General features: G+C 36.5%; 3 protein-coding genes across 9 annotated transcripts; 1 reads left to right on the top strand and 2 right to left on the bottom strand.

Annotated features, from left to right (window-relative positions):
• Positions 1 to 847: 847 nt before the first annotated feature.
• On the bottom strand, positions 848 to 7,742 carry LOC113725931 (ADP-ribosylation factor GTPase-activating protein AGD5). 3 transcript variants are annotated; one of them, XM_072074321.1, is made up of 11 exons: positions 7,358 to 7,742; positions 4,915 to 4,973; positions 4,718 to 4,808; positions 4,424 to 4,478; positions 4,242 to 4,332; positions 3,877 to 4,111; positions 2,814 to 3,033; positions 2,436 to 2,611; positions 1,965 to 2,150; positions 1,814 to 1,872; positions 848 to 1,210 (listed from the first exon to the last, which is right to left on the bottom strand). In XM_072074321.1, exons 1-11 carry the CDS (start codon positions 7,406 to 7,408, stop codon positions 1,099 to 1,101), a joined length of 1,335 nt encoding a protein of 444 aa, XP_071930422.1. In that variant the 5' UTR covers positions 7,409 to 7,742; the 3' UTR covers positions 848 to 1,098. The 3 variants fall into 3 exon arrangements, with proteins under 3 accessions (XP_071930422.1, XP_027105176.1, XP_027105177.1); XM_027249375.2 differs by having other exon boundaries at positions 848 to 1,194; positions 7,358 to 7,731; XM_027249376.2 differs by lacking the exons at positions 4,915 to 4,973; positions 7,358 to 7,742 and having other exon boundaries at positions 848 to 1,194; positions 4,223 to 4,332; positions 4,718 to 4,804.
• Positions 7,743 to 13,658: 5,916 nt separating this feature from the next.
• On the top strand, positions 13,659 to 16,832 carry LOC113725936 (uncharacterized). Of its 5 annotated transcripts, none has more exons than XM_027249382.2 (3): positions 13,659 to 13,823; positions 14,796 to 15,794; positions 16,334 to 16,832. In XM_027249382.2, the coding sequence occupies exon 2, from the start codon at positions 14,877 to 14,879 to the stop codon at positions 15,789 to 15,791; it is 915 nt and encodes a 304-aa protein (XP_027105183.1). In that variant the 5' UTR covers positions 13,659 to 13,823; positions 14,796 to 14,876; the 3' UTR covers positions 15,792 to 15,794; positions 16,334 to 16,832. The 5 variants fall into 5 exon arrangements, with proteins under 5 accessions (XP_027105183.1, XP_027105188.1, XP_027105184.1 ...); XM_027249387.2 differs by having other exon boundaries at positions 14,814 to 15,794; XM_027249383.2 differs by having other exon boundaries at positions 13,660 to 13,823; positions 14,808 to 15,794.
• On the bottom strand, positions 16,579 to 20,655 carry LOC113725937 (uncharacterized). The gene is made up of 4 exons (XM_027249389.2): positions 19,957 to 20,655; positions 19,699 to 19,821; positions 18,696 to 18,986; positions 16,579 to 17,111 (listed from the first exon to the last, which is right to left on the bottom strand). The coding sequence occupies exons 1-4, from the start codon at positions 20,218 to 20,220 to the stop codon at positions 16,902 to 16,904; spliced, it is 888 nt and encodes a 295-aa protein (XP_027105190.2). The 5' UTR covers positions 20,221 to 20,655; the 3' UTR covers positions 16,579 to 16,901.
• Between the last annotated feature and the right edge of the window lie 446 nt (positions 20,656 to 21,101).

Raw genomic sequence — 21,101 nt, forward strand, 5'->3', positions numbered from 1 at the left:
GTATTAAATTTACCACTTAACAATTCAATAACTTAATGAATTCAGATTTCAGACTTCAATTTTATCAAACGTGCCCTAAATTTAGAGATCAATTAACCTGGTTGTTGTGGCCCAAGAGACCCGAAAGACAAGCCAAGGAAGACTACTTTTGAGCTGGAGATTATAAGTAATTGACTATCAAAAGTCAGAGATTTTGCAATATTTTCTGAAGTTTTTGTAAAAAATATATCGTAACGATTTGATTTGATGTGTGTAAAGTAAAAAAAAATGATTAAAAATGTATTTACGAAAAATGTAAAAGTTTTTTGAGATTCCCAAATCATAATGTTCTCCTTTGTGGAATCAAAACTCAACTCCAGCACCTTTTGGACGATATTCTGAGAGAGAAAAGCTTGAAGCCGATCAACATTCCACGAGTCACCCAAGAAGAATTCCGCCACCAGCATTGGCGGAAATTTTAACAAAGTCTCGCAAAACTTTTACAGAACAATATATATGTATATATATAACAATTTTAGTTTTATTTTCTTCATGTTGGTGCCATCATCCCGATTACGGGGATTTACATCGATATTTGCTTGCTGCTTTTTACAACCCCCTTTTGCCCCCTTTCTGATATAAATCTTGTTTCCTGCTTTCTGAATCTTTCCTAGCATGAAAACAGACATCCTTTTGGTTATTACAGTATCGGGCAACATTCGTGTTTCATTTTCTTATTACCAGTTGCTGTCGATGCCCCACATCGCAGGTGATCCACTCCACTCAAGTTAGAAGCATTGTGTTTCTTAGCATAAATCATTCTCGGCAGTTCACAAGGTAAAAATCTACTATATTTATGCTAGCAAAATTAAGAATTGACAAGCTAAATGCCTTAACATAAGAAGGGATATAGCAGGTAAATTACAAATATTTGCAATATACAATCTGCTGATAAATAAAAGAATGGAGCCAATTCTGAACATCAGTCATTATAATAATTGCTTCAAACCAAAAGTAGTATTTAACTGTGGATATGCTAATTTTGTGCTCTAAAGTAACAAATGAATTGGGGTGGTGGATCACCGTTTTGTAAACATTCCCTGCACTAAAAAAGAGAAGTCATAATTTGATGGGGCACTCAAAGTTGAGTAAGGCCTGCCCATCCCCGCAGCTGATATTCCACCTACTGGAGCCATTGGTGTTGCATTGTACATGCTGGCAAAGGCAGATTCTGTAAGTGTTTGAAGTTATTTCCGAAAGGCTGATTTCAAATTACTGGTATCTTTCCATTGAATAATGCCTATCTTCATGTTTTCAATGTATTATTAGAATGCCACGCAGGGACTGCGGGGATTTGCACTTTCTTGATTTCATCTTAAATTTTCACAGCGATTCTTGTGAGCTGCATTTATTGGATATCAGATTGCGGGACATCAAATTTTCATAAAACTAGTAGATATAGAACCAGAGGACATTTGATTTGGTTACATGCCCTCAGATGCTTGAACAGGCTGGAAGAATGATTCAGGTGGAATTTCTATGCCAACCTTTGCAATAGATTGAGATTATCTATTAACGGAAGTGATGCAAACGAAAGGGCACACACTGTATTTTGCAACAAAACGACAGCAGGTCTCTCTTCAAATAAAGCTGAAAACTCTGATGAAGGCTGTTTAAGAAAGGTGAAAGACACCTTTTGATTGAGTTGTTATTCATGTCTAGATGTCATTCTATGATCTCAGATTTCAGATTATTCAGTGGATATTAAAGGTAATTTCTCCAACAATTATGGATGAAGAAATTCACGCAAAAGACGTTCCATAGTTAGTATTACCTTAAATTTGGACTTGCAGAAGCAGCAGCATAGTAGTTTAAAGGTTGAACACTTCCCATCTTGTACAAGAACATAAAAATATAACAATAGTAAGAAGAAAATATGCTCAAAAAAAAAATTAAGATTAAGAGAATACATTCAGGAGACCAACCATTCTTCCAGGTGCCTGATAACTAATTCTTCCCCAGTTTTGAGCATTGGAGGTGGCTTGATGTATATTGTTGGGAATTGAATGAGACTGACCCCAAGGCCTTGGTGCAGCAGCCATGTAACTAGACTGCTGTTCAGCCAGCATCGTATGTTGTTGTTGGACGGGCAAAGGTGACACCATGCTAGACTGTGAGGGAAAAAAAAAAATTAGCAAGTTAAGATGTAATCTTAACTAAGAACAAGAACTGCACATGAACACTTAATAAACATATAGATTTGGCCAAGAACATACGTTACAAGTACAACAATTTCCAGGGACTGCCCAACAAATTTGAATTGAACCTTAAAATACAGTTAATGTTCTGAATTACCTTGTTCCTTTTTTATTTCAGTGATTATTTGTCATCAAAAGAAAATAACCTCATAATATGGCAGAATAAACTTTAACTGATTGTCGCAAAAAGTCATATACCTTGTCAATGAGGCTCATGGTGTCATTCTTCATATCATCTAAAGGTTTCCCTACAACAGTTGGGGTATTCCACTGAAAATCTCTAAGTAATTCTTCAATACCAGAGTCCAGCTTGCTCTTGTTTTCTGCAACCTTAGATGGAACCTTTTGCTCAAAGCATTGTGTAGCTTCAGCAGCTGCAACAAGACAATTAAATCATTAGTGCAAGGCAAAAAGGTTTTAACTTATCCAACTATAAATGGCTTCTTACTCCATGGCGATAAGAATTACAGCCATCACCACCTCCCTAAAAAAATAAAAGAAGGAAATAAAAAGTGCTGGGAGTAGTCAGTAAAAATGCCTGCATGATACCAAATAAATCTCAGGTGAAGAACGTACTCTGCGAACGTCCCAATGAAAGATTATTAGCAGCAGACAATTTGGGGTCATTTTCTTTGGCTTCCTCCATAGAAAGCTTATTAAGAAAATCAGTAGCATATTCAACCTTAGCTTCTGATTCCATTGGGGTGGCCCTGCCTCCTGGTTGTCCTTTCCTAGCCTGAGTGTCTGATGGCTCCAATTTCTGGTGAACTTCTTGCAGTTTCACAGCAGAAGCAATCTGTCCAACAGTCCATGTCAGTCTTTGGGAAACAATTATCTCTGGTATAGAATAAAAGCAAGCTACCAAATCCAGATCATTCAAATATATGCTCAAAGAGGGCAGAAACATGTTCAGAAAAAGGATGGCTCAATTTCCAAGACATCCGAAAATGGAATACAAGGAAATCAAAGTCTAGACCTCTGTATCTCTTTAGTGATAGTGAACTCAAAATTCAGAAGTCTCCTGACTGACAAGTATTAGGTTGTAAATGTGGCTGGAGGCATGTGAAGGTTCACCATCATATGTGGTTGCAGAGTTACATGTGCTTAACAGTGAGCAATTTTCCCCCAACCCCCTCCAACTGTGATAAAAGTACTTCATAGGCATAAAAGTGCTAACCACTTTTCAAATTTGCATCCATTTGGACCCCATTGTAAGATTCCTTCCTCTATCACATACTGTGCCCTCTACAATTATAGTTCTATAAAATTCAGGAATTCAATGTAGACTCACTTTAAAGTAAAAAAGTTCCAACATGTTCACTTTTTTAGATCCAAGCAACAATTAAGCTCGAATGATACACAACAACTATCAAAGAATACAGTTCTTTACTCTTCACTATCAAATCCAGTCAAAAGGGTTGCTAAACGCAGCTACCGTGCTATGACTCTATGTACAAAATTAACAGGCTTCAACTGATCTCATCGGACTCGTGGAAAAGAAGACAAAAATACAAAGTAAGATCTTCAGAAGTTGCAAAAATTTCGAAGAAAAGTACAAGGACAAAAGGAGATGAAGGGAGGGAGGAACAAAAGACAAAGCAACCAAGAAAAGAACATCTTTTAAGTTTGTTCTTTTAACCTGCTCGGATACTTTAGGAGGCGCAGGGTTACAGCCGTTTTGAATGGAGGGGGAACTTGTAACATTATTCAGAAGTTTAGAGTTTTTCCTCTCTTCCGACAAATTATCTGTGCACTTAAGGTATCCAGTACTTCTACTTCCAGATCCCATCTTCTTGTCCAAAATTCTATCTTCTCTCACAGCTGGAGATGCTTTAAAGTTTCCATTCCTTGGGATCCATCTTTTCTCGACATACCTAACAAGAAATTGAAAAATAGAAACAGGATAAGTGCCTATTAGAATTCCACCACTAGGGAGTAACAATGAAGCTGGACAAAGTCATTGGCATCATAGTTGGTCAAAGTACCGATCAACCACTATCATACTTTGCACGGATAAAATTTTCAATTCCAACTCTATCAAATTTTGGAGGCAGCTCAGCTTCCCAATAGCTATTTGACTTCTCATTCCCCATTGCTGCAAAGATGAACAAACAAGTTAAGTCCAAAGGAACCATTGAAAAACTTAGTTTATCTGTCCACAAGAGGTGGAAAGGAATCCTGCTCACATTGAATCAATGCAACTTGATCTGGAAGCCATGTGTCAAGAGTAGCAGATCTCACCTGCAACAAATTAAACAAGTTTAGTAGGCATAGCACTGAAGACATTTTAAGGAAATACAATTAATCCAAGACAAGTAGCAGGGGCAAAAGATTTGCTATCCATCTGATAGGTGCACAAGTAACTCCCAAGAGCTAAAATTTCCCATGAATATCATACTACTCTTTCATTACAGATGAACAGTATGATACACATCTTTTCCAAATCTTGAACATGTGTCATGCAAGTATGATACACGCACCTTTGATATGTGTACTCCAAGACCTCTATGGATTCCAGAACATTGCATGCATATGAAGATTCCCAGATTCACGCTAGCCCATCTAGGGCCTCTTCACAGAAATTAAATGTACCATTAGGACAAAAAAGCATGACATCTAATGTTTGAAATAATTATATTGAGACTAATTGCAGAATATACAGCTCCCAGGTACATACTTGCTCTTGCAGTCAGCACAGTATTGGTTCTCCGGCAGTTTGAGTAGCCCCTCAAGAATCTGTCGGAAGGACACAACATAGAAATTCTTCCTTTTAGCCTCAGTATACTAGAGATAACTGGATCTAATTTTGCTGGATAAAGCATGATTGTAGGTCAGAGGCCCTCAATCACCACAGAACAGAGGCATCTTTGATCATTATAGTATCTACTCGTCAACAGATATAGATTTTATCTTATTGTCAAAATTGAATGGAGCTTAGACATCATGGATAACAGAAAAGTCAAAATTGATACCTGAGATTTCAGTTTTCTTGGCACAGAAAGAATTGGACAACAGAAAAGTCAAAACTTTTCCCCAGAGATCAGTGAACCAAAGTCTATCTAGTAGAGAGAAGGAAGACTCCATCTTTAATGCATTCAGGGGTGCAAAAACCAGTTGAAGACATAGATTAACATAGATCTAACAAATATGCTCGTAGTTGTCTACAGTCAAATGCCTTTTCAAATTTAGAAAAGAATTCAATCTATTACTCATTTTGATATGCCATTGTTCTGCATCTTTTGCTAGGAAAATCAAATTCCATAAATGGATTAATACCCATAAAATTTGTGGAGATCTGCATTAGCTCAAACTAACATGAAATTTGATTTCAGAAAGATGCAAAACCAGCTCTTTATTGCTTGTCAACCAAAAAAGGGGGGAGGAGGTTTCCAAACATTTCATATGCTGGTTCAAGTATAAGCAATCAATTCAAGCTAAAATTGGCATATGTTGATTGCTTGGTTCTGGTATTGCAACTTCCAGACTCTTATGTGTCAAGCCAAAATCTTTAAATGAAACTTATTAATCTCACAGTATTCTGAATTAAAGCACATGAACTGCATGTTGGAATTACCTAGAACATCATAGCTCCCCAAATGTTTAACATATGTCTAATCCATGAAAATGATATTCCTTCATATCAATCATGACTGCCTTTCCTGTAAAATCTTATCTAGCACAAACTTCTTTGTGCCAATCCATTCTTTGCCTGTTTGTTTCCTCATCGAGGTCCTAGATGTTCTGTTAATTCTTTCTTTAGCACTAAAGGAAACTCATACTGCGATAACTCTTTCGGATCGATGCCAAATCAAAGACACAGATGGAGGAAGGGCTAGTTTTAAGACACAATTAAGAGTCCACAGGAACTTTTAATAAAAAAGCTAGTCTTTTCAGGGGCACCAATCTAATTTTGCCAACATATAAATTGAAATACACCAATATAGTGCTGTATGCTCTAGATTATGGACTTATGCATGTCAACCTCAACTACTTTCCCAATATGTCCAGCTATGCCGAAGTATCATGGTAATAGCAGAATATCAATGCTATAAAATTGTGTTCCAACCTCCAATGTGGGGCCTGATGCCAAAAGAAATATTGGCTTATAGAACCTTTGACAGGTATAGGAATATATAAAACTGAATTAAGACCCAGCATTAGCTCATGATTGTGGATAAGTCTAATTATTTTGAGCACCAAATGGAACACAGAATAAGTTCGTCCTATGTCATCAATGACTTAAAAAATAGGAAGTTTGTTAACCAAACACACCAAATCATACATTGGCACTTGGCAGCAAAATAGTCAAGCACCGACTATCAATCTATTAGACCAAATTAGTTAGACATTCATGTTCCGTCCCAAATTGAAATTCAACCACATGCTAAACCCTCGAGAAAGGAAAAGAAATATCTCAAGAAAAGATGTTCTTTTTCTAAGCAAACCTAAAGAAGAAACTTAAAAGCCTAAATTCTGAAACTAAAATCTAACTAATAACAGAAATAAACGATGTATTTGTCCATAACGGACATAGCTCTGCTATGCTTCTCAAGAACAAAAATTAACACCTTAATAAACAGAGAGAAAAAAAAATAATTTAAATTGAAAAAGAATAATTTAAATTACAGACCCATCATGGTAAGACAAGAGGAAGTATTCAAACACAAGGAATACAAATTCAAACAATCCTAGCACATCAAATTTCAAAACCCACGTAAATTTCAGCATCATGGATGGTTAGACATATTTCATGCTCCTAAAGATTCAATTTTTAACAATTTTTTTTCAAAAAAATAACTTGACATGGGATTGAAAGAAAACAGATGTATGCTTATGGAGCATGTTGACATATTATTGCTGAACAGGGATACCAGAACAACGAAATTTCCAAAACGCATTAGTTAAAACTTAAAAGACATAGTCACATATTACTTTGTTATGCAAGAATTCAAGCTTTATCAAAATCTTGGACATACAGACTCCAGCATGATTGAAGACACATATATATTGATGAAAGGAATCATAAAAACACGAAATTTTGAAAACAAAGATGAATTTCAGCTCCATAAAAATTCGAACTTTGACAATTTCCCATGATAAGGAGGAAAAAAAAACCTTACCTTTATGTGCTTTGCATTAAGCTCCTTGGAAACGCTGGCTTTTCCGTTCATGGCGTGGTGCTCTTCCCTTGCTGGGCTGCCAAACTTTCTCTTGCTTTGTCTTTGCGTAGTTGCAAACAATACAAGGAGGATAAAACTTTTTCTTTGTTTTTCTTATTGGACTTGTGATACGAAAGGATCAAGAAACTGCTAAGGAAACTGAGCGTAAAGAGAAGGAAAAGAAAGAGACAGAGGAGAAGATATTCGCAGCCCCAGCGGACGCAAGTGGAGGTGGCTAAGGCTGTGAGTTGTGAGTCAGTCCCCTGAATTTGACTTTTTTTGAAGTTCCATTCCGATTCCTTCATTGCTTTGCCGTTGTTTTTCGAAGCTGGCGTGTGCGGCTGGCTGGTCAAATCCAAGACGACCCCGCTTTTTTGTTGGTTCTTGAAATTGTGCCTGCCATTTGTTTCTACACAATTTATTTGTTCTATGCGGAAGAAGTGTTCCAATTGATCTTGTTGATTACAGTGCCTGGTCGGAGTATCAATTATTAGTAACACTTTTGGTCTATTATGTTTGTTAACTTTAGGTGGGGAGTTTTGATTGATTTAAGGACAAATCTGAAACGGGCTAAAGAAAAATGAGTTAAATTTTAGAAGGCATTAAAAGTTCCACTATCGTACCTGAAATTTTTTTTTTTTGAAAAAAGAAAGTTTCATTATGAGCCCTTGTGAGTAGAAAATGACCCCTTCGGTCCCTAACAGTACTTTTGAAAAACAATCCAATCTCATATGTTTGGGATTTTAATCAATCAAACTCATTCCAACTTTTGAAACTCAATCCAATCTCATATATTTGGACCGTTCTTTCGATTCCCGCTGAGTGTTTAATCTAACTGTGTGTGTGTTGTTGATCCTTGACTAGAGGAAAAAAAAAATCAATCAAACTCATTCCAAAGAAAAGTTTAATACAAGTTGTGTAAAAGATGTCATTGGGAGGTAAAATCTTTGGCAATGGATGTGTGGACTTTTGCAGAACTATCATAAACTTTTGTTTACGAGTCCTCTTTTGGTGTTTCATTTTACTATATATTGTTGCTTTACAAATTCAGATTCTAATAGGTTTATTAAATACTTGCATGGTTGTTCGATCATAAAATGCAAGCACAATATGGTCTAAACTGCAAAATACCTTTTAATTCTCAATGATCGAGTATACATTAAACTGTAATTTCTGGTCCTTTAATTTTGACAAAATTGCAATTGATGACTGAGAAAAGATACCTAAGAAAGCAGACGTGCATCGAGAAAGAACTCAGCAAGTCATGCATCGAGAAAAGCTTGTTCTTGTGTCATCACTCAATTATCAAAGTTGTTTTTGTTTGGGTTAAATAATATATTACTAATAATTTCCTCACCTTTTCAAGCTGTATAACTCCCCACCTTCTAAAATAGGAGTATAATTGTCAACATCTCAAGCTTTATGATTCCATATTTTTGGTTTGATTAATCAATGATTTGAGCTTACTAATCACTTTCTTCGCTTTGCAGCTGGCTAATCGAAAAAGCGGTGGATTAACAAGAAAGGCTACTAACTACCCAATGTGGGGGGCACTCTTCTACTGTAGCAGTCACTTTGCTCATGAATTGCGACCATGATCTCAACGAAAGTCTCAGCATATTTCAATTTTAACATCTAGTTAGTTAACACCTTTTTCATTACCTATCTTTAATTTCTATTCAATGTCCATAATTGGCCAAAATTTTGAAGTAAAAAGACCAAAATGGTTTTAGCAACATTGGAAGGGACCAAAATGTAATTCATTTCAACATTAATGGGAAGCAAAGTAATTTTTCTTTCCCCTTTCATTACCTCTTAAATGTTTGTAATTTGTAGCTTGTGCATTCATTAAGCTTTTACCTTCCGGAGCATTTAAAACTGGCCTGGGTTTCTACGGAATTCTTCACATCTCATTAGATTTTAAATATAATATTATTGTGTACATGAATGATGAATTGTCAGAAGATGTCGGATCCATTTTACCAACTTCCAATACTAATCAGAATGAGAAGAATAAGAATAACCCTTGTGGAGGTTGCTATCCCACATCGGGGTTGGGAGGGTTTGGGTGGTTAGTATATTAGTCTCCTGTGAGACCTTCAAAAGTTGCCGGCTTTTGAGGATTCTTACGGGGTTATCGGTTAGTAAAAAAGCGTCCAAAAGTCTGTTGACTTTGACAAAAAAAACATCAGCCTAATGCACGGGGGGTATGGGTTCCCTTGTGGAGGTTGATATCCCACATCGGGGTTGGGAGGATTTGGGTGGTTAGTATATTAGTCTCCTATGAGACCTTCAAAAGTTGTCGGCTTTTGAGGGTTCTCACGGGATTATCGGTTAGTAAAAAAGCGTCCAAAAGTCTGCTGATTTTGACAAAAAAGAGAAGAATAAGAATAAACCACTGGGTCAATGGCTCACACGCCATCAGGGACAGACTTAAGTCCCTCCTCTCGGGTTGTAGGTGAGGGTTCAAACTTCATCTGCAGTAAAAAAATTTTAAGAATTGTGTTGCAACATTTCTTTGATCTAGTTGAGTTGCTGACAAAAAAAAAAACAAAGAGAAGAATAAGAATAAATTGTCGAGTAAAGTAATGAAAAACGAAATTTTGAGATTAGATTACCAAACAGACGGAGAATGGAGCCCTCCAAAAGTTTGGAAAATTACACCTTAATTGTGAACAACATTTTTATACACCATCATTACTTTGCAGATTTCTATCCTAAATCAATCATTAATTGTTTGTGATTGATGATTAATGCATATATACGCACACACACAAACACACTATCAGAAAGTTACTCACACACACTGTCAAAAAGTTGTTGCAAAGTTTGTCATAAAATAAAAAGTTGTATATATGCAGACCCTATATATATATATATATATATATATTATGTTTGTAACTTTTTTATGACAAATTTTGCAATAACTTTCTAATTTTATGCCCATAATCAAGATGGGAGCTTATTTATCTTTTCGCTCTCTAGTTAAGTTTCTTTGTTTATTTACTCATTGAAAGAACCGAAATATATCAAGTAACATAGAACTAACCTTTTAGCAGAGCGAAAGCTTGTACTGTACCAGTTTTTTTAAGAAAGACAAGACTCTTAAAATTTGCAGCTCTGAATTTGCATATTGCCTTTTGAATTGGGTACTAATTTGCACTTTAATAATTGTCAAATGACAATATGGGCAGGCGCAAAATTAGTACCATAACACCGCTGTATGCTATTCTACTTCTTATATGCGTATGCGAGAATTTTGGGATTTTTGGCAACATTAAGGGGCAGATTAGAATTTTTATGGAAACACATTACGTGGAAATTGGACGTGAAAACTGACGTAGCTTCAACATACTGAACTTTCAAGTGATTTTGTGCTTGGAATTGATGATTGGACTTCTAAGAATTACATAAAGAAGAGACAAAGCAAAGAAAACAAGAAGGTATTTAAATGTCTAGCCAATTCCACTAGAGAACCACATACGCTTAGATTTGATAATACTGCTTATGGAAGTGGAATGAAGATTCTGATTTGATCGATGTTGTAGTCTAGTAATCTGCTTCCTTGCAGATTGTATTCTGACGAAGGACTGGTCTCGCTTTGCACCTCTCACTTTGTATTACCTTTTTTTTTTTTTTTTAATTTTGTACTTTGAGTTTTAATTTTAAACACGATCTTTACACTTTAAACACGAAGGTCATTGATATTTTCTATATAGAATTAAAGCTCAAAGGCTTCAATTCGAAAAATTGCAACACGATCACTAATTTCATCATTCTTTTCTTTTCTTTTTTTCTTTTTAAACGGAACAATTTCCAGCCTCTTTTCTTTTTGTCCAATCCAAGTTTCGGTCTCCGTTAAATCCAGTTTGTGCAGTTTCAAAAACTCCCAAGAAGAAGAAGAGGAGGAGGAGGAGCAGCATGTTTAGTCTCGTCCATAAAATGTTCTCACCAAGTGTAAATGTCGGCCCCATCAGTTCTGTTTGGAAAAGACTTTAATTATTGGCAAAGCTTTTTTGGAATACTCTTCTGATCATATATTTTCACATTTCGAAATTTGTTGTTGTGATCTTCTTTAATTACGAGTTGCAAAACCTGTCATTCCATACTTTACTAGAGCCAAGAAATATCTCTCATAGCAATAGTAGAAGCACTCCCATTTACACCAAAATCTGCTTCAAGCAAATGAGGATTGCGAGGAACCACCAGCCCAAACCATCAAGCCTTTAAGGCTTGGTGAGGCGGAAAGTAAGGTTTTTCCATCAATTATTACATTAAAATGTGAATTTGTTTTAAAAAATTCAGACGTGTACGTGTCGCCGTCTTTGGAAAAAAAAAATGAAGATTGCGAGGAAAGAGGAGATGAATAATACAACAAACAAATAAAATATTAAAGATGATGCAGCAGCACTTCTTTGATGATCATCGATCGTCTTTCGAACTAATCTGATTAATATCATATTATCATTACGAGTTAAAGTTTATTGGATTTTAGAGAGAGTTTGGAAAGAATACAGAAGAATTGCCAAATGACTTTCAAGGCAAGTATGCAAAGAAATTGCCAATCGACTTGATGCAATTCTGCAAAATGAGTGGAGAGCCAGATGAATCATTCAGTGCGACCGGCAAGAAACAACTTAAACCTAACTTTAACGAAACGACCCTACATGGCTGTGGTCAGAGATCTTCACGATGATCAGGCATGACCCATGCTTCAAGCCCTTTTCCTACCGTCTTGATTGATTGATAGGGGGCGGCCGGTGGGGAGATGGATATGGATGATGCACGCTCCAGATTACAATAGTACTACCACATCTTCTTCCGTTTCAACTGACTTCTGCTCCGAAATCCACGCTTTGGTCGTACAATCTGATAATGAAAAAGTTCATATTCACCATCTCATCTTTCTTTATGCACTTTTTGTATTTCTTTGATCGCAGATAAATAGCGATGAAGCATCTGTCCGAGGTAGTAAGTGGGCATTTTATCTTTTCTTTGGGCTTGGGGTGGCTGCTTCAACTGTTATGCTCTCTTTTTCACTCTGCCGTAGATGACCTTGCAGATGTGTTTCTCGGTTCTTGTGCTGCTAATTTTTGCACCAGAAACTGAAAGCCTCCTAATCAAAGCTAAAACGCCTCCTAATTCATGCACCATTCTCTCTACGCCCCAAATTCACAGTAGCATGAGCTATGACTGACTGTAAAATGCAGCTTTCCGTACTTTGGGGAACATGCATAGATAGAGTAGTGTGTCTTTTGGCATGCAAAGAGCCGGTCTCGAGTCAAGCTCGAATCGAAATCGAAATCGAACTCGAACTCAAAATATTAAGCTCGTCGGCTCACGAGTTCGAGTATATATATAATATTTTTTATTTTTTTATTTTAAGCATATATATATTTTTTTATTTTAAGTATATATATATTTTTTATTTGCTTATTTTAATAATAAAATTACATATATATCCTTAATATTTTATTATTTATTAAGAAAAAAATATTATTTTATTTATTTTTTTAAAAATAAAAAAAATTATTTTTTATTTTTTTCGAGCTCGAACTTTAAATTGCCGGCTCCTCGAGCTCGAGCTCGAGTTCGAGTTTGGTAAAATTTAGTCGAGACTCGACTCGATTAGTTCAAAACTCGACTCGACTCGACTCATTTGCAGTCCTACACAAAAGGCACCATCCTGCAATTCTCCACCTCTAACACTGACCCTTTGTATTTCTTGACAGCCGCCTCTTAAAATACACCGCCTGTGCGTTTATGCAGATTGTCGAGAAAAAAAAAAAAAAAAAAGCTCCTTCTTGCCTTTCTTCTTCTTTGTGAAATGCTTGGATATGGTGTATTATTTTGGAGAAGTTTGGCACACATATTGATTGGATAAATAACAATTATATAAATTTTGAATTTGAAATTCAATTTTTACACATATGTTATAAATCAAACGGGTGATAATATATACACATTGTCAGTGTTTTAATAAGATATTAGTATTAATATGTGGTGTTCATGAGTATTTAAAATAGGATGATAAAGATTTTTTATTTTAAATATTTTGCAAAAATTTTTAGAGCAAATCCAGAAATGCCTCATCTAGTATTTCTCAAAATAAAATATTGCTCTGCTTGAATTAGACATAAACAAAAAAGAGGCCAAATGGAAACAATAAGGCCTCGAATAGAATTATTTTAGAATAAAAATGTATTATTGCTCATTAATGACAAGTTGAAGACTTGAAGTGCAATTTGGCTCGTTAGCCACAAAGACTTCACCCATCCCATTATCATTCCCATTTCTTCCGCAATCTTATCTTTCAACGACGTCGTACAGGCTCCAGTCTTTCTCCGTACCTTGGAAGCCTCACAAGTCACAACCCGAAGAGCCAGCTGCCAACTGACGTTTTATCCATCAAAATAAAGAGAACAAGGTGAACTTTTTTATGCCCTTTGTATTTCTTTCTTGTGTGCAATTTTGCAGAATTAATTGGAACCTGGGCCACCTACGTTTTTTTTTTTTGAGTTTATTCAAATAATAGTGATTGATAGTTCAAAGACGGATTATTTGGATTTAAACATATGGTCTGTGGATTATTGGGTTTCAGAAACTGATTTGGAAATCCCTTCTTTTATCTGAATTTTTCATTGCAAAGTACAACTTTGAAGCTAACAGAACCAGGAAAAATGATGGAATAGCATAAGATAAGAAGTCGAGGGAGGGAGGGTATTGCAATATAGCAAGTTATTTCTCTTGCTAGACTATATATAGAACCCAAATGATGGTCCTGATGCAGTCCTCGCAGGCATTTTGATCACTAGAAAGCAGTTTTATGTGTGTTGTTTGGTGATGGGCATCCCAGTTTCCCCAACATGTATATCTTGCTTTAGTTTTGGATTCACAATGTGCAGTAGGGAAATGACAGCAAGTATCAAACGGAATTTGTTCACAAGTTGGTTCTTGATATCCTGTGATCTATCATAATGGCTGGGTGTTACTTTTGTAGTTTTAGTTTGCTTTTTTGTTCTTGATGTGGAGTATTCTGGCTTCAAATAGTGGTGTTTTGCAGGGCATTGACCAGGTGCATGCCTTCTCCCATTTCGATAAGTTGTTATGCCAATGCCTTTTCTTTGCCTTTTACCTTTTCCAGTTTGATTTTTTTGGGCGTTCGGTAAATATTAGAACATGGGGTTGTATTAACTCGATAGACCAACCTTTCTGATAGCAATTCCCTTGGTTGCAACTTTTTATGTTGTCTCTAATTAAATCACCAGGGACTTGTGTTGCCACGACTTCTTGCTCTTTCTCTGGCCTTTCTGTTTTATTGTGCTCCTTAGTGTATTCTGCCCGAGTATCTCTTCTAGAAGTTAAGGTTACCTATTGCAAGCTCTGACTTACTGGATAGTGTTTGATTCAGGAGCAGAATAAACTCTTTAAAGGGTGACTAGGTGAATAACAGCCGACAAGCAATGCCTGTAATAGTTCCATGGCCATGATGAAGCTGTTTGATGCTCATTGTCACCTACAAGATCCGAGGGTGTTCAATATGGCCCCACAGATAATCAGGAAAGCGCTTGATAATGGGGTTGCTCATTTTGCTGTCAATGGAGTCAGTGAGAGTGACTGGCATTTGGTTAAGGAGATGAGTGATAGGCATCCTTCGGTGATTCCAAATTTTGGGATCCATCCATGGTTTGTTGCTGACAGAACTCCCAATTGGCTGAACACTTTGAAGGAATTCTTTGAGGCTAATCCTGCAGCTTCAGTTGGAGAGATAGGTTTGGACAAAGGTTCACGTGGGAAGCAGATTGATTTTACAGACCAGGTTGAAGTGTTCCGACAGCAACTTCAGCTTGCTAAAGAGTTGAAAAGACCAGCATCTATCCACTGTGTGCGAGCTTTTGGTGATTTACTTGATATACTGAAATCTGAAGGACCATTCCCTGCTGGTGTGCTTTTGCATTCTTTCTTGGGTTCTGCCGAAATGGTTCCTGAATTTGCTAAGCTTGGTGCGTACTTTTCCTTTTCGGGGTTTCTTATGTCCATGAAGGAAACCAAGGCAAGGAAAATGTTGAAGTCTGTTCCTCGTGATAGAATTTTGTTGGAGACAGATGCACCCGATGCTCTTCCAAAATCAAACAATTCAGATTCTCTTCTTGTGATTGGAAGTCCTGATGAAGATTCAACTACCAAGGACGGTCCCTTGTTTGAGAATGCATCTCTAAAGGAAACCAACAAATCAACTTTGGAGACAGAAAACCTTAATCATCCTGCTAACATTCACCATGTACTGTCTTATGTAGCATCTTTGCTTGATATGACTAGGGAAGAACTTGCTGAAATTAGTTATGGAAATGCGGTAAACCTCTTCACTTATGAAGGTTCCAAGAAATATAACTAACAGGTAATTGTAGTTGTTTACTACTAATTATACAGGGTAAAATTTGTATTCAAAAAGGGCTCTTATATGTTTTCTCCTTGCACGTATTGAGAAAATGTAATTGATCAACTTCATGCAGCACATTTGCTGTACTTGCAATGCAAGCATGTTTTGATAGCGTTGAGTCTCTTTCAATGCAATAAAATGAACCGAAATGTCAATAAACCATTCACAAGCCAAAAGTACTTTCTGCCATCTTCAGCCTAATGATTGCCCCCCCAAAATTTCAGGGATGGGTCCGATGTAAATTCTATACCTTTTGCACCTGTAGGCAATAGATGCTGAAGCTTTACAAGTTGGATGTTTCTCACTTCTCTTAGATCAGCCTTTTTTAGTACGATACAGTAGCATCATAAACAGAAATAAGCCAATAAAGTTACTGGTTGTGTTGAAAGGCAATTCGTTTTGCTGGCTGGTTTCAACATTAATGTTTCTGCCTTCCCATTTTATTGTGACTCCTCGTGATTTAGCTCGAGTTTTTCTTTTACTTTTCCCTGTGACAGGTATTAGTGGCTGGTCTAGTGCCTACTTGTTCCACAATATCAATCCAACGAAGTGGAGTAAAAGAGACTTGGATGTCTAGAAATCGATCTGAAGCTTATTTGTAATTTCTGTTGTGACCGACATATTTTTACTGGTGCATACTGCAATAAACCTGCTTACCAGTCAAATAGGTTTACTTCTTGATGTGGCTGTCGCTAGAGAAAGTTCTGGCTAACTTGGAGGACATTGAACTACTACCAGGATATCATCTTGCACTCTTTTGTATGACTTGCAATTTATCATGGTCTACCAGTAATGCTACGTTTAGGTACAGAAGTGTTTATGTTCTGCAGCAGCATCAGCAAAAGCTATATCTTTTGTGCTATGTCTTTTATGTTTCTAAAATCTACAGGTTCGTTGGAAATTTTTTCTCAATTATGGTGCCCTTGTACATAATCGAACATAAAAAAGATTCGCATACATAAATGGATCCTGCACTCAATGCCACTTTTGCTGCTACATTCCACTACTACATAAAAGACCACTTCCTCAAGATGCTCTCTCACAAATTCTTGGATCCACAGCCCATCACTCGTACTTCTTTCGTGATTTCAAAAGAGCTTCCACATCTCCAGTATAAGGAGCAACATGGTATGCATACTGCTGAATAACAGAGAAGGCAACCATCTCCACACAGATCAATAGATTCTGAATAGCTTCCTCAACGTGTTCCACATCTAACCAGAAATGCTGAGATCTAATGATGCCTGCTGCAGCTAGGATATCAAGCACCATGCCCTAAATATGTTGAAATACTAGCTTTAGTAACCAACAGTAATCCCATCAAGCATCAAGGAAAAATAGTAAAAAGAGGGAAACATGGTTTTAAGAAGCCTTTTTTTTTTTAACTCTCTTGTGCTGTCAACAAGTCATGCTTAATTCTACCTTTAGATGGACATCATTGGAGATTAGCAGGGGCATGTTATTTAATTGACTATATATGCATAAACTCATTCTGATTGCAAGAAAAAACACAGAGACAACAAAAATGTTGGTAAAGAAGCAGTTAATAAATTAGTATTGAACAAGCAAAATTATCTGCAACAGCATCAGACTAGCTTCAATAGGATCTGGGAGGTAAACAAAAGAAGTTGAATGCTGCACAATGCATGCAAAGTATGTACACGTGGCAACAAGAATAGCAGCAAAATAATATGTCTGTACTCTTAATATAGGCATTGTGGCTTATAAACGTTGACAAAGACGAGCCTTTCCTGCTATATAGTAAGGCTTTAGAAAATAAAATACAGTATAAGAGCAACTGTTAGACAATCTAAAGATGCTCAGCTTCATTACTATAACCAAGAAGCAATTACCTTCACCTTCTGCTTTATGTTTCTAGCATACAGCGAACAACATCTCACAAAAGGATGGGATTTGGCCAATACATTTCTGGTAGTTCATATCTTTAATTTTTTGACCTTTGATGGCTTCTCTTTAAAGCATAATGCTGATAGTTAATCCCAGAATTATTAGAAGACCAAATGCCCCAGCTGTCAGGCCTATATGCATAAGAACCTTGTGTAGTTTTAGCATTGAAAATGCTCAGTCTTTCTAGAGCCAAAACCTTCCCAACCCCACCCCCCCCTGAGAGAGAGAGAGGGAGGGAGGGAGGGAGGGGGGGGAGGGGAGAAGATTTTTTCTCTGGGTCTTCATAAATTTGGCTGAACAGCGGGTAAAATTTGGCTATTGATACATCTGGACTGACTTTCTTTTTGGGGCACAGATGATACATCGTGGGTACAAGACAAAGTGATAGTTGAAACCAAGCAATTGCCTTGAGAAACACTAGCAATTACCACCAGTACAACTATTGTGCACTAAGCCGGAATAATTTAATGATACAACTGTATCATGCAGTTATTGAGATGGTTTACGTCTATCATAATTATTGGATTCTCTCTTTTCAGGTAACAATACATTTCTCACAAGCACATAAACAGATAGACAGTTGAAATCCTGGCATGTATTAAAAGATTCATCAAATTGATTTAACTCCAGGGGGTCAGACACCTGCACATACGTTGCTCATATCAGAACATAGCGATATAGGGATGCTCACATCTCATCCATGAATATAGTCTGCTCGTATTATGCTTACATATGGGCTCTCTCTTCTGCTTAGAGTAATGTTTCTTATCAAGCACAGACACAACAGAGAACACAAAAGTGTGGCACGTTACAAGATACACAACATTGTGTTTAACTGCAGGTGATCATTGTCCTAAAACTATAGGCATACACAGTTATAAGATAATTTCTGCTCATTACAAATGCAGATAAAGATTCAGCAATTTGAGAAGGTAAAACAGAAATGCAAACCTGCCAAAAGCTGAAGAAAACAATCCCCTTGATGCAAATGAACTTTGCAAGTGGCTTGTGTGGTTTCAATTCTTTAGCGAAGACATGGTAGAAGGCAAGTAGCGAATACATCGCTAAAAAGAATGACATGTTGAGAATAATGGAGAATGTCCAACTGACCCATCTGGGATAAATGCCAAGAAGCTGTAGTGTTATCATTAAGAGGGAGCATACAGGGCGAATGATGACAAACTGCCATGTCCAGTACTTGAGAAGCTTCAATGTTTGATGGTTCAATCGAGTAGTGCGAGGCTGAAATGCACAATCAATATTCAGTACAAACAACATGTGTAACACATTTACCACTCATCTAAACACAATATGAACAAAGAAATCCTACATGCTATGATCTTCAAAAACTGAGCAGAATCCTTGTTAAATCATGTTTGCACTTCATTCCAGTACAAACACACACACAGAGAGATATAAACACACACACACACACACACAAACTTGTAACGAATCGGAAAATGTTTAACAGACTTGTGCATATAAAATAAATTTCCAATGAATACAGGGCATTTTGTTATGGTATGGTTCATGATAAGTTGCAAGATGGCTGGATTTACCGAAATGGTGTGTTACTAGACGTAATACAAGACTCTTATAAGACTTTGTTTAATTTTGTTTCAGATTTAAAATGTGCAGAAATAAAATAAATTAGAACTGATGCAAATGGGACATTGCATAACTCAAATATCCCCTATCACATTTTGTCAAGATCATCTGTTTTGACATACCTTTAGCAAGAAGAGAAAGACTCCGCTAACAAAACCAAATGTTGCCCACCAAAATTCTAAAATAGGAAAATTGTACTCCTGTTCCTATACAATTTAAACGCTACTTCTATGTAATTAACTCTTTCAATAAAAGCCTTACATTTTTACTTTTATATCTTCTTGCAGCAAGTCTTGTACAAAGTTACACTGAAACACGGTTAATAAAAAGCAGTAGTAAGTCTCACCTGGAAAAGAGTCATAGGAAAAGAATGGTGAATTTCCCTCCCTTTAATTTCATCCGGCACTATATTCTTGCTAATGGATATATTCAAATAGCTATACATCAAAGCCAAAAACTTTGCAATCACCTAAAATTCAACACAAGACAGGGCAAAATTAACTATTATCAGCACTAATTTCAACTTCAATAAGCAAAAGTCAAGCCCCAAATAACTGAAAGAGGCTCAAAATTGAACACCCCAAAATCAAGAATATGGACTTACTAAAGCTTCATAGCACTCCTTAATGGAGCCCAAGAACATGAAAAATGCCTTGCTACCTTGAAAATCCAACAGCCCCACAAATGAATCGACAGCATAAACAGGAGCCATGAGTATAATAATGATTATGGCCTTTTGTTCCTTCGGATTTTTCCAGTAAAACAGGTGCTGTGATAAGAGCTGTACAGTATAATGGACAGTCAGCAATACGCAGAACCCAGATCCCACAGTAGTAATCTGGCCTCGATCCATCTTTGTTATGTCCATTTTTTCAATAAAGTAACTTCAGCAGCTAGCTAGCTAAAACCAAGAAAGAAACACCAGTGTTCAATCAACAAAAGCCCAAGTGTCCACCAAGAAACGGTAAAGAAGTATCAGAATCTTTGATGTACTAATCAGCTGATCAGCCTTTTTAGTAAGGGGTAGAGAAATGGAAGAGTCGGATAAGGTATTGCGATGAATCCGTTATTCAATTGCTGAAAGCAACGTAGCTGAAAAGTCGGGAGTTTATGGAGTGACTGGCGCGTGAGTCTCTTGATTGCGCGAAAAGTAGCTGTTTACTGAGAAAACTGCTAACGCAGATTACACTGTTACAGATTCGATCAAGAGGAAGAAACCTATTAAGAGAGAAGTTTCACTATTAAGCTTTGAAATCTTTTGTGCCTCGGTCCTCCTCTTTTTTTTTTGTTAAAAAAATTTATTTGTTTACCTATAAATCTGTTTATATTCTTTTTAAAATTTTTTTACGTAGGGAAAGGGGTAGATTTATATGACTGGGAGCGAGAAGGGAAAATTGAACTCAATACCTCATATTTCTAGAGCTTTAGAAAAAACGTTTGATAATACATTTAAATCCAGTTTGTTTAATTATGAGAAAAATTGACTTCGAACTTTTTTGCTATCTGATTGTACAGAATTTTTGGATGGTCTACACTATAGGTCAAATTATGAACAAAAATATTAGTATCATGTTAAACTAATTGAAAAGCCCATATCCACAAGCCTCATGATCCATTGGACTATGGAATGAAGGATCCCGGTACATCTATGTGGAGTTGAATAAAGCCCAAGCCAGCGTATTAATCTGTCCAGATTTTGCCAAGAATTTATTAATCTTTCAAGATTTTGTGTTCAAGATTGAAATTTGA

The sequence above is a fragment of the Coffea arabica genome, chromosome 2c, assembly GCF_036785885.1.
Source record: "Coffea arabica cultivar ET-39 chromosome 2c, Coffea Arabica ET-39 HiFi, whole genome shotgun sequence".
NCBI classification, from domain to species: domain Eukaryota; kingdom Viridiplantae; phylum Streptophyta; class Magnoliopsida; order Gentianales; family Rubiaceae; genus Coffea; species Coffea arabica.

What these genes read in the sequence shown, in the direction of transcription:
- LOC113725937 (XM_027249389.2), bottom strand. Translation starts at nt 20,220, where the DNA reads ATGGACATAACAAAGATGGATCGAGGCCAGATTACTACTGTGGGATCT. An exon ending in TTCCTATGACTCTTTTCCAG is followed by an intron (nt 18,987 to 19,698) that starts GTGAGACTTACT and finishes TGTGCATTTCAG; the next exon opens with CCTCGCACTACTCGATTGAA. An exon ending in TTTTCTTCAGCTTTTGGCAG is followed by an intron (nt 17,112 to 18,695) that starts GTTTGCATTTCT and finishes CAACATATTTAG; the next exon opens with GGCATGGTGCTTGATATCCT.
- LOC113725936 (XM_027249382.2), top strand. Translation starts at nt 14,877, where the DNA reads ATGGCCATGATGAAGCTGTTTGATGCTCATTGTCACCTACAAGATCCG.
- LOC113725931 (XM_027249375.2), bottom strand. Translation starts at nt 7,408, where the DNA reads ATGAACGGAAAAGCCAGCGTTTCCAAGGAGCTTAATGCAAAGCACATA. An exon ending in TTAATGCAAAGCACATAAAG is followed by an intron (nt 4,974 to 7,357) that starts GTAAGGTTTTTT and finishes TCCTTCCGACAG; the next exon opens with ATTCTTGAGGGGCTACTCAA. An exon ending in TTCATTGGGACGTTCGCAGA is followed by an intron (nt 2,612 to 2,813) that starts GTACGTTCTTCA and finishes GTCTTGTTGCAG; the next exon opens with CTGCTGAAGCTACACAATGC.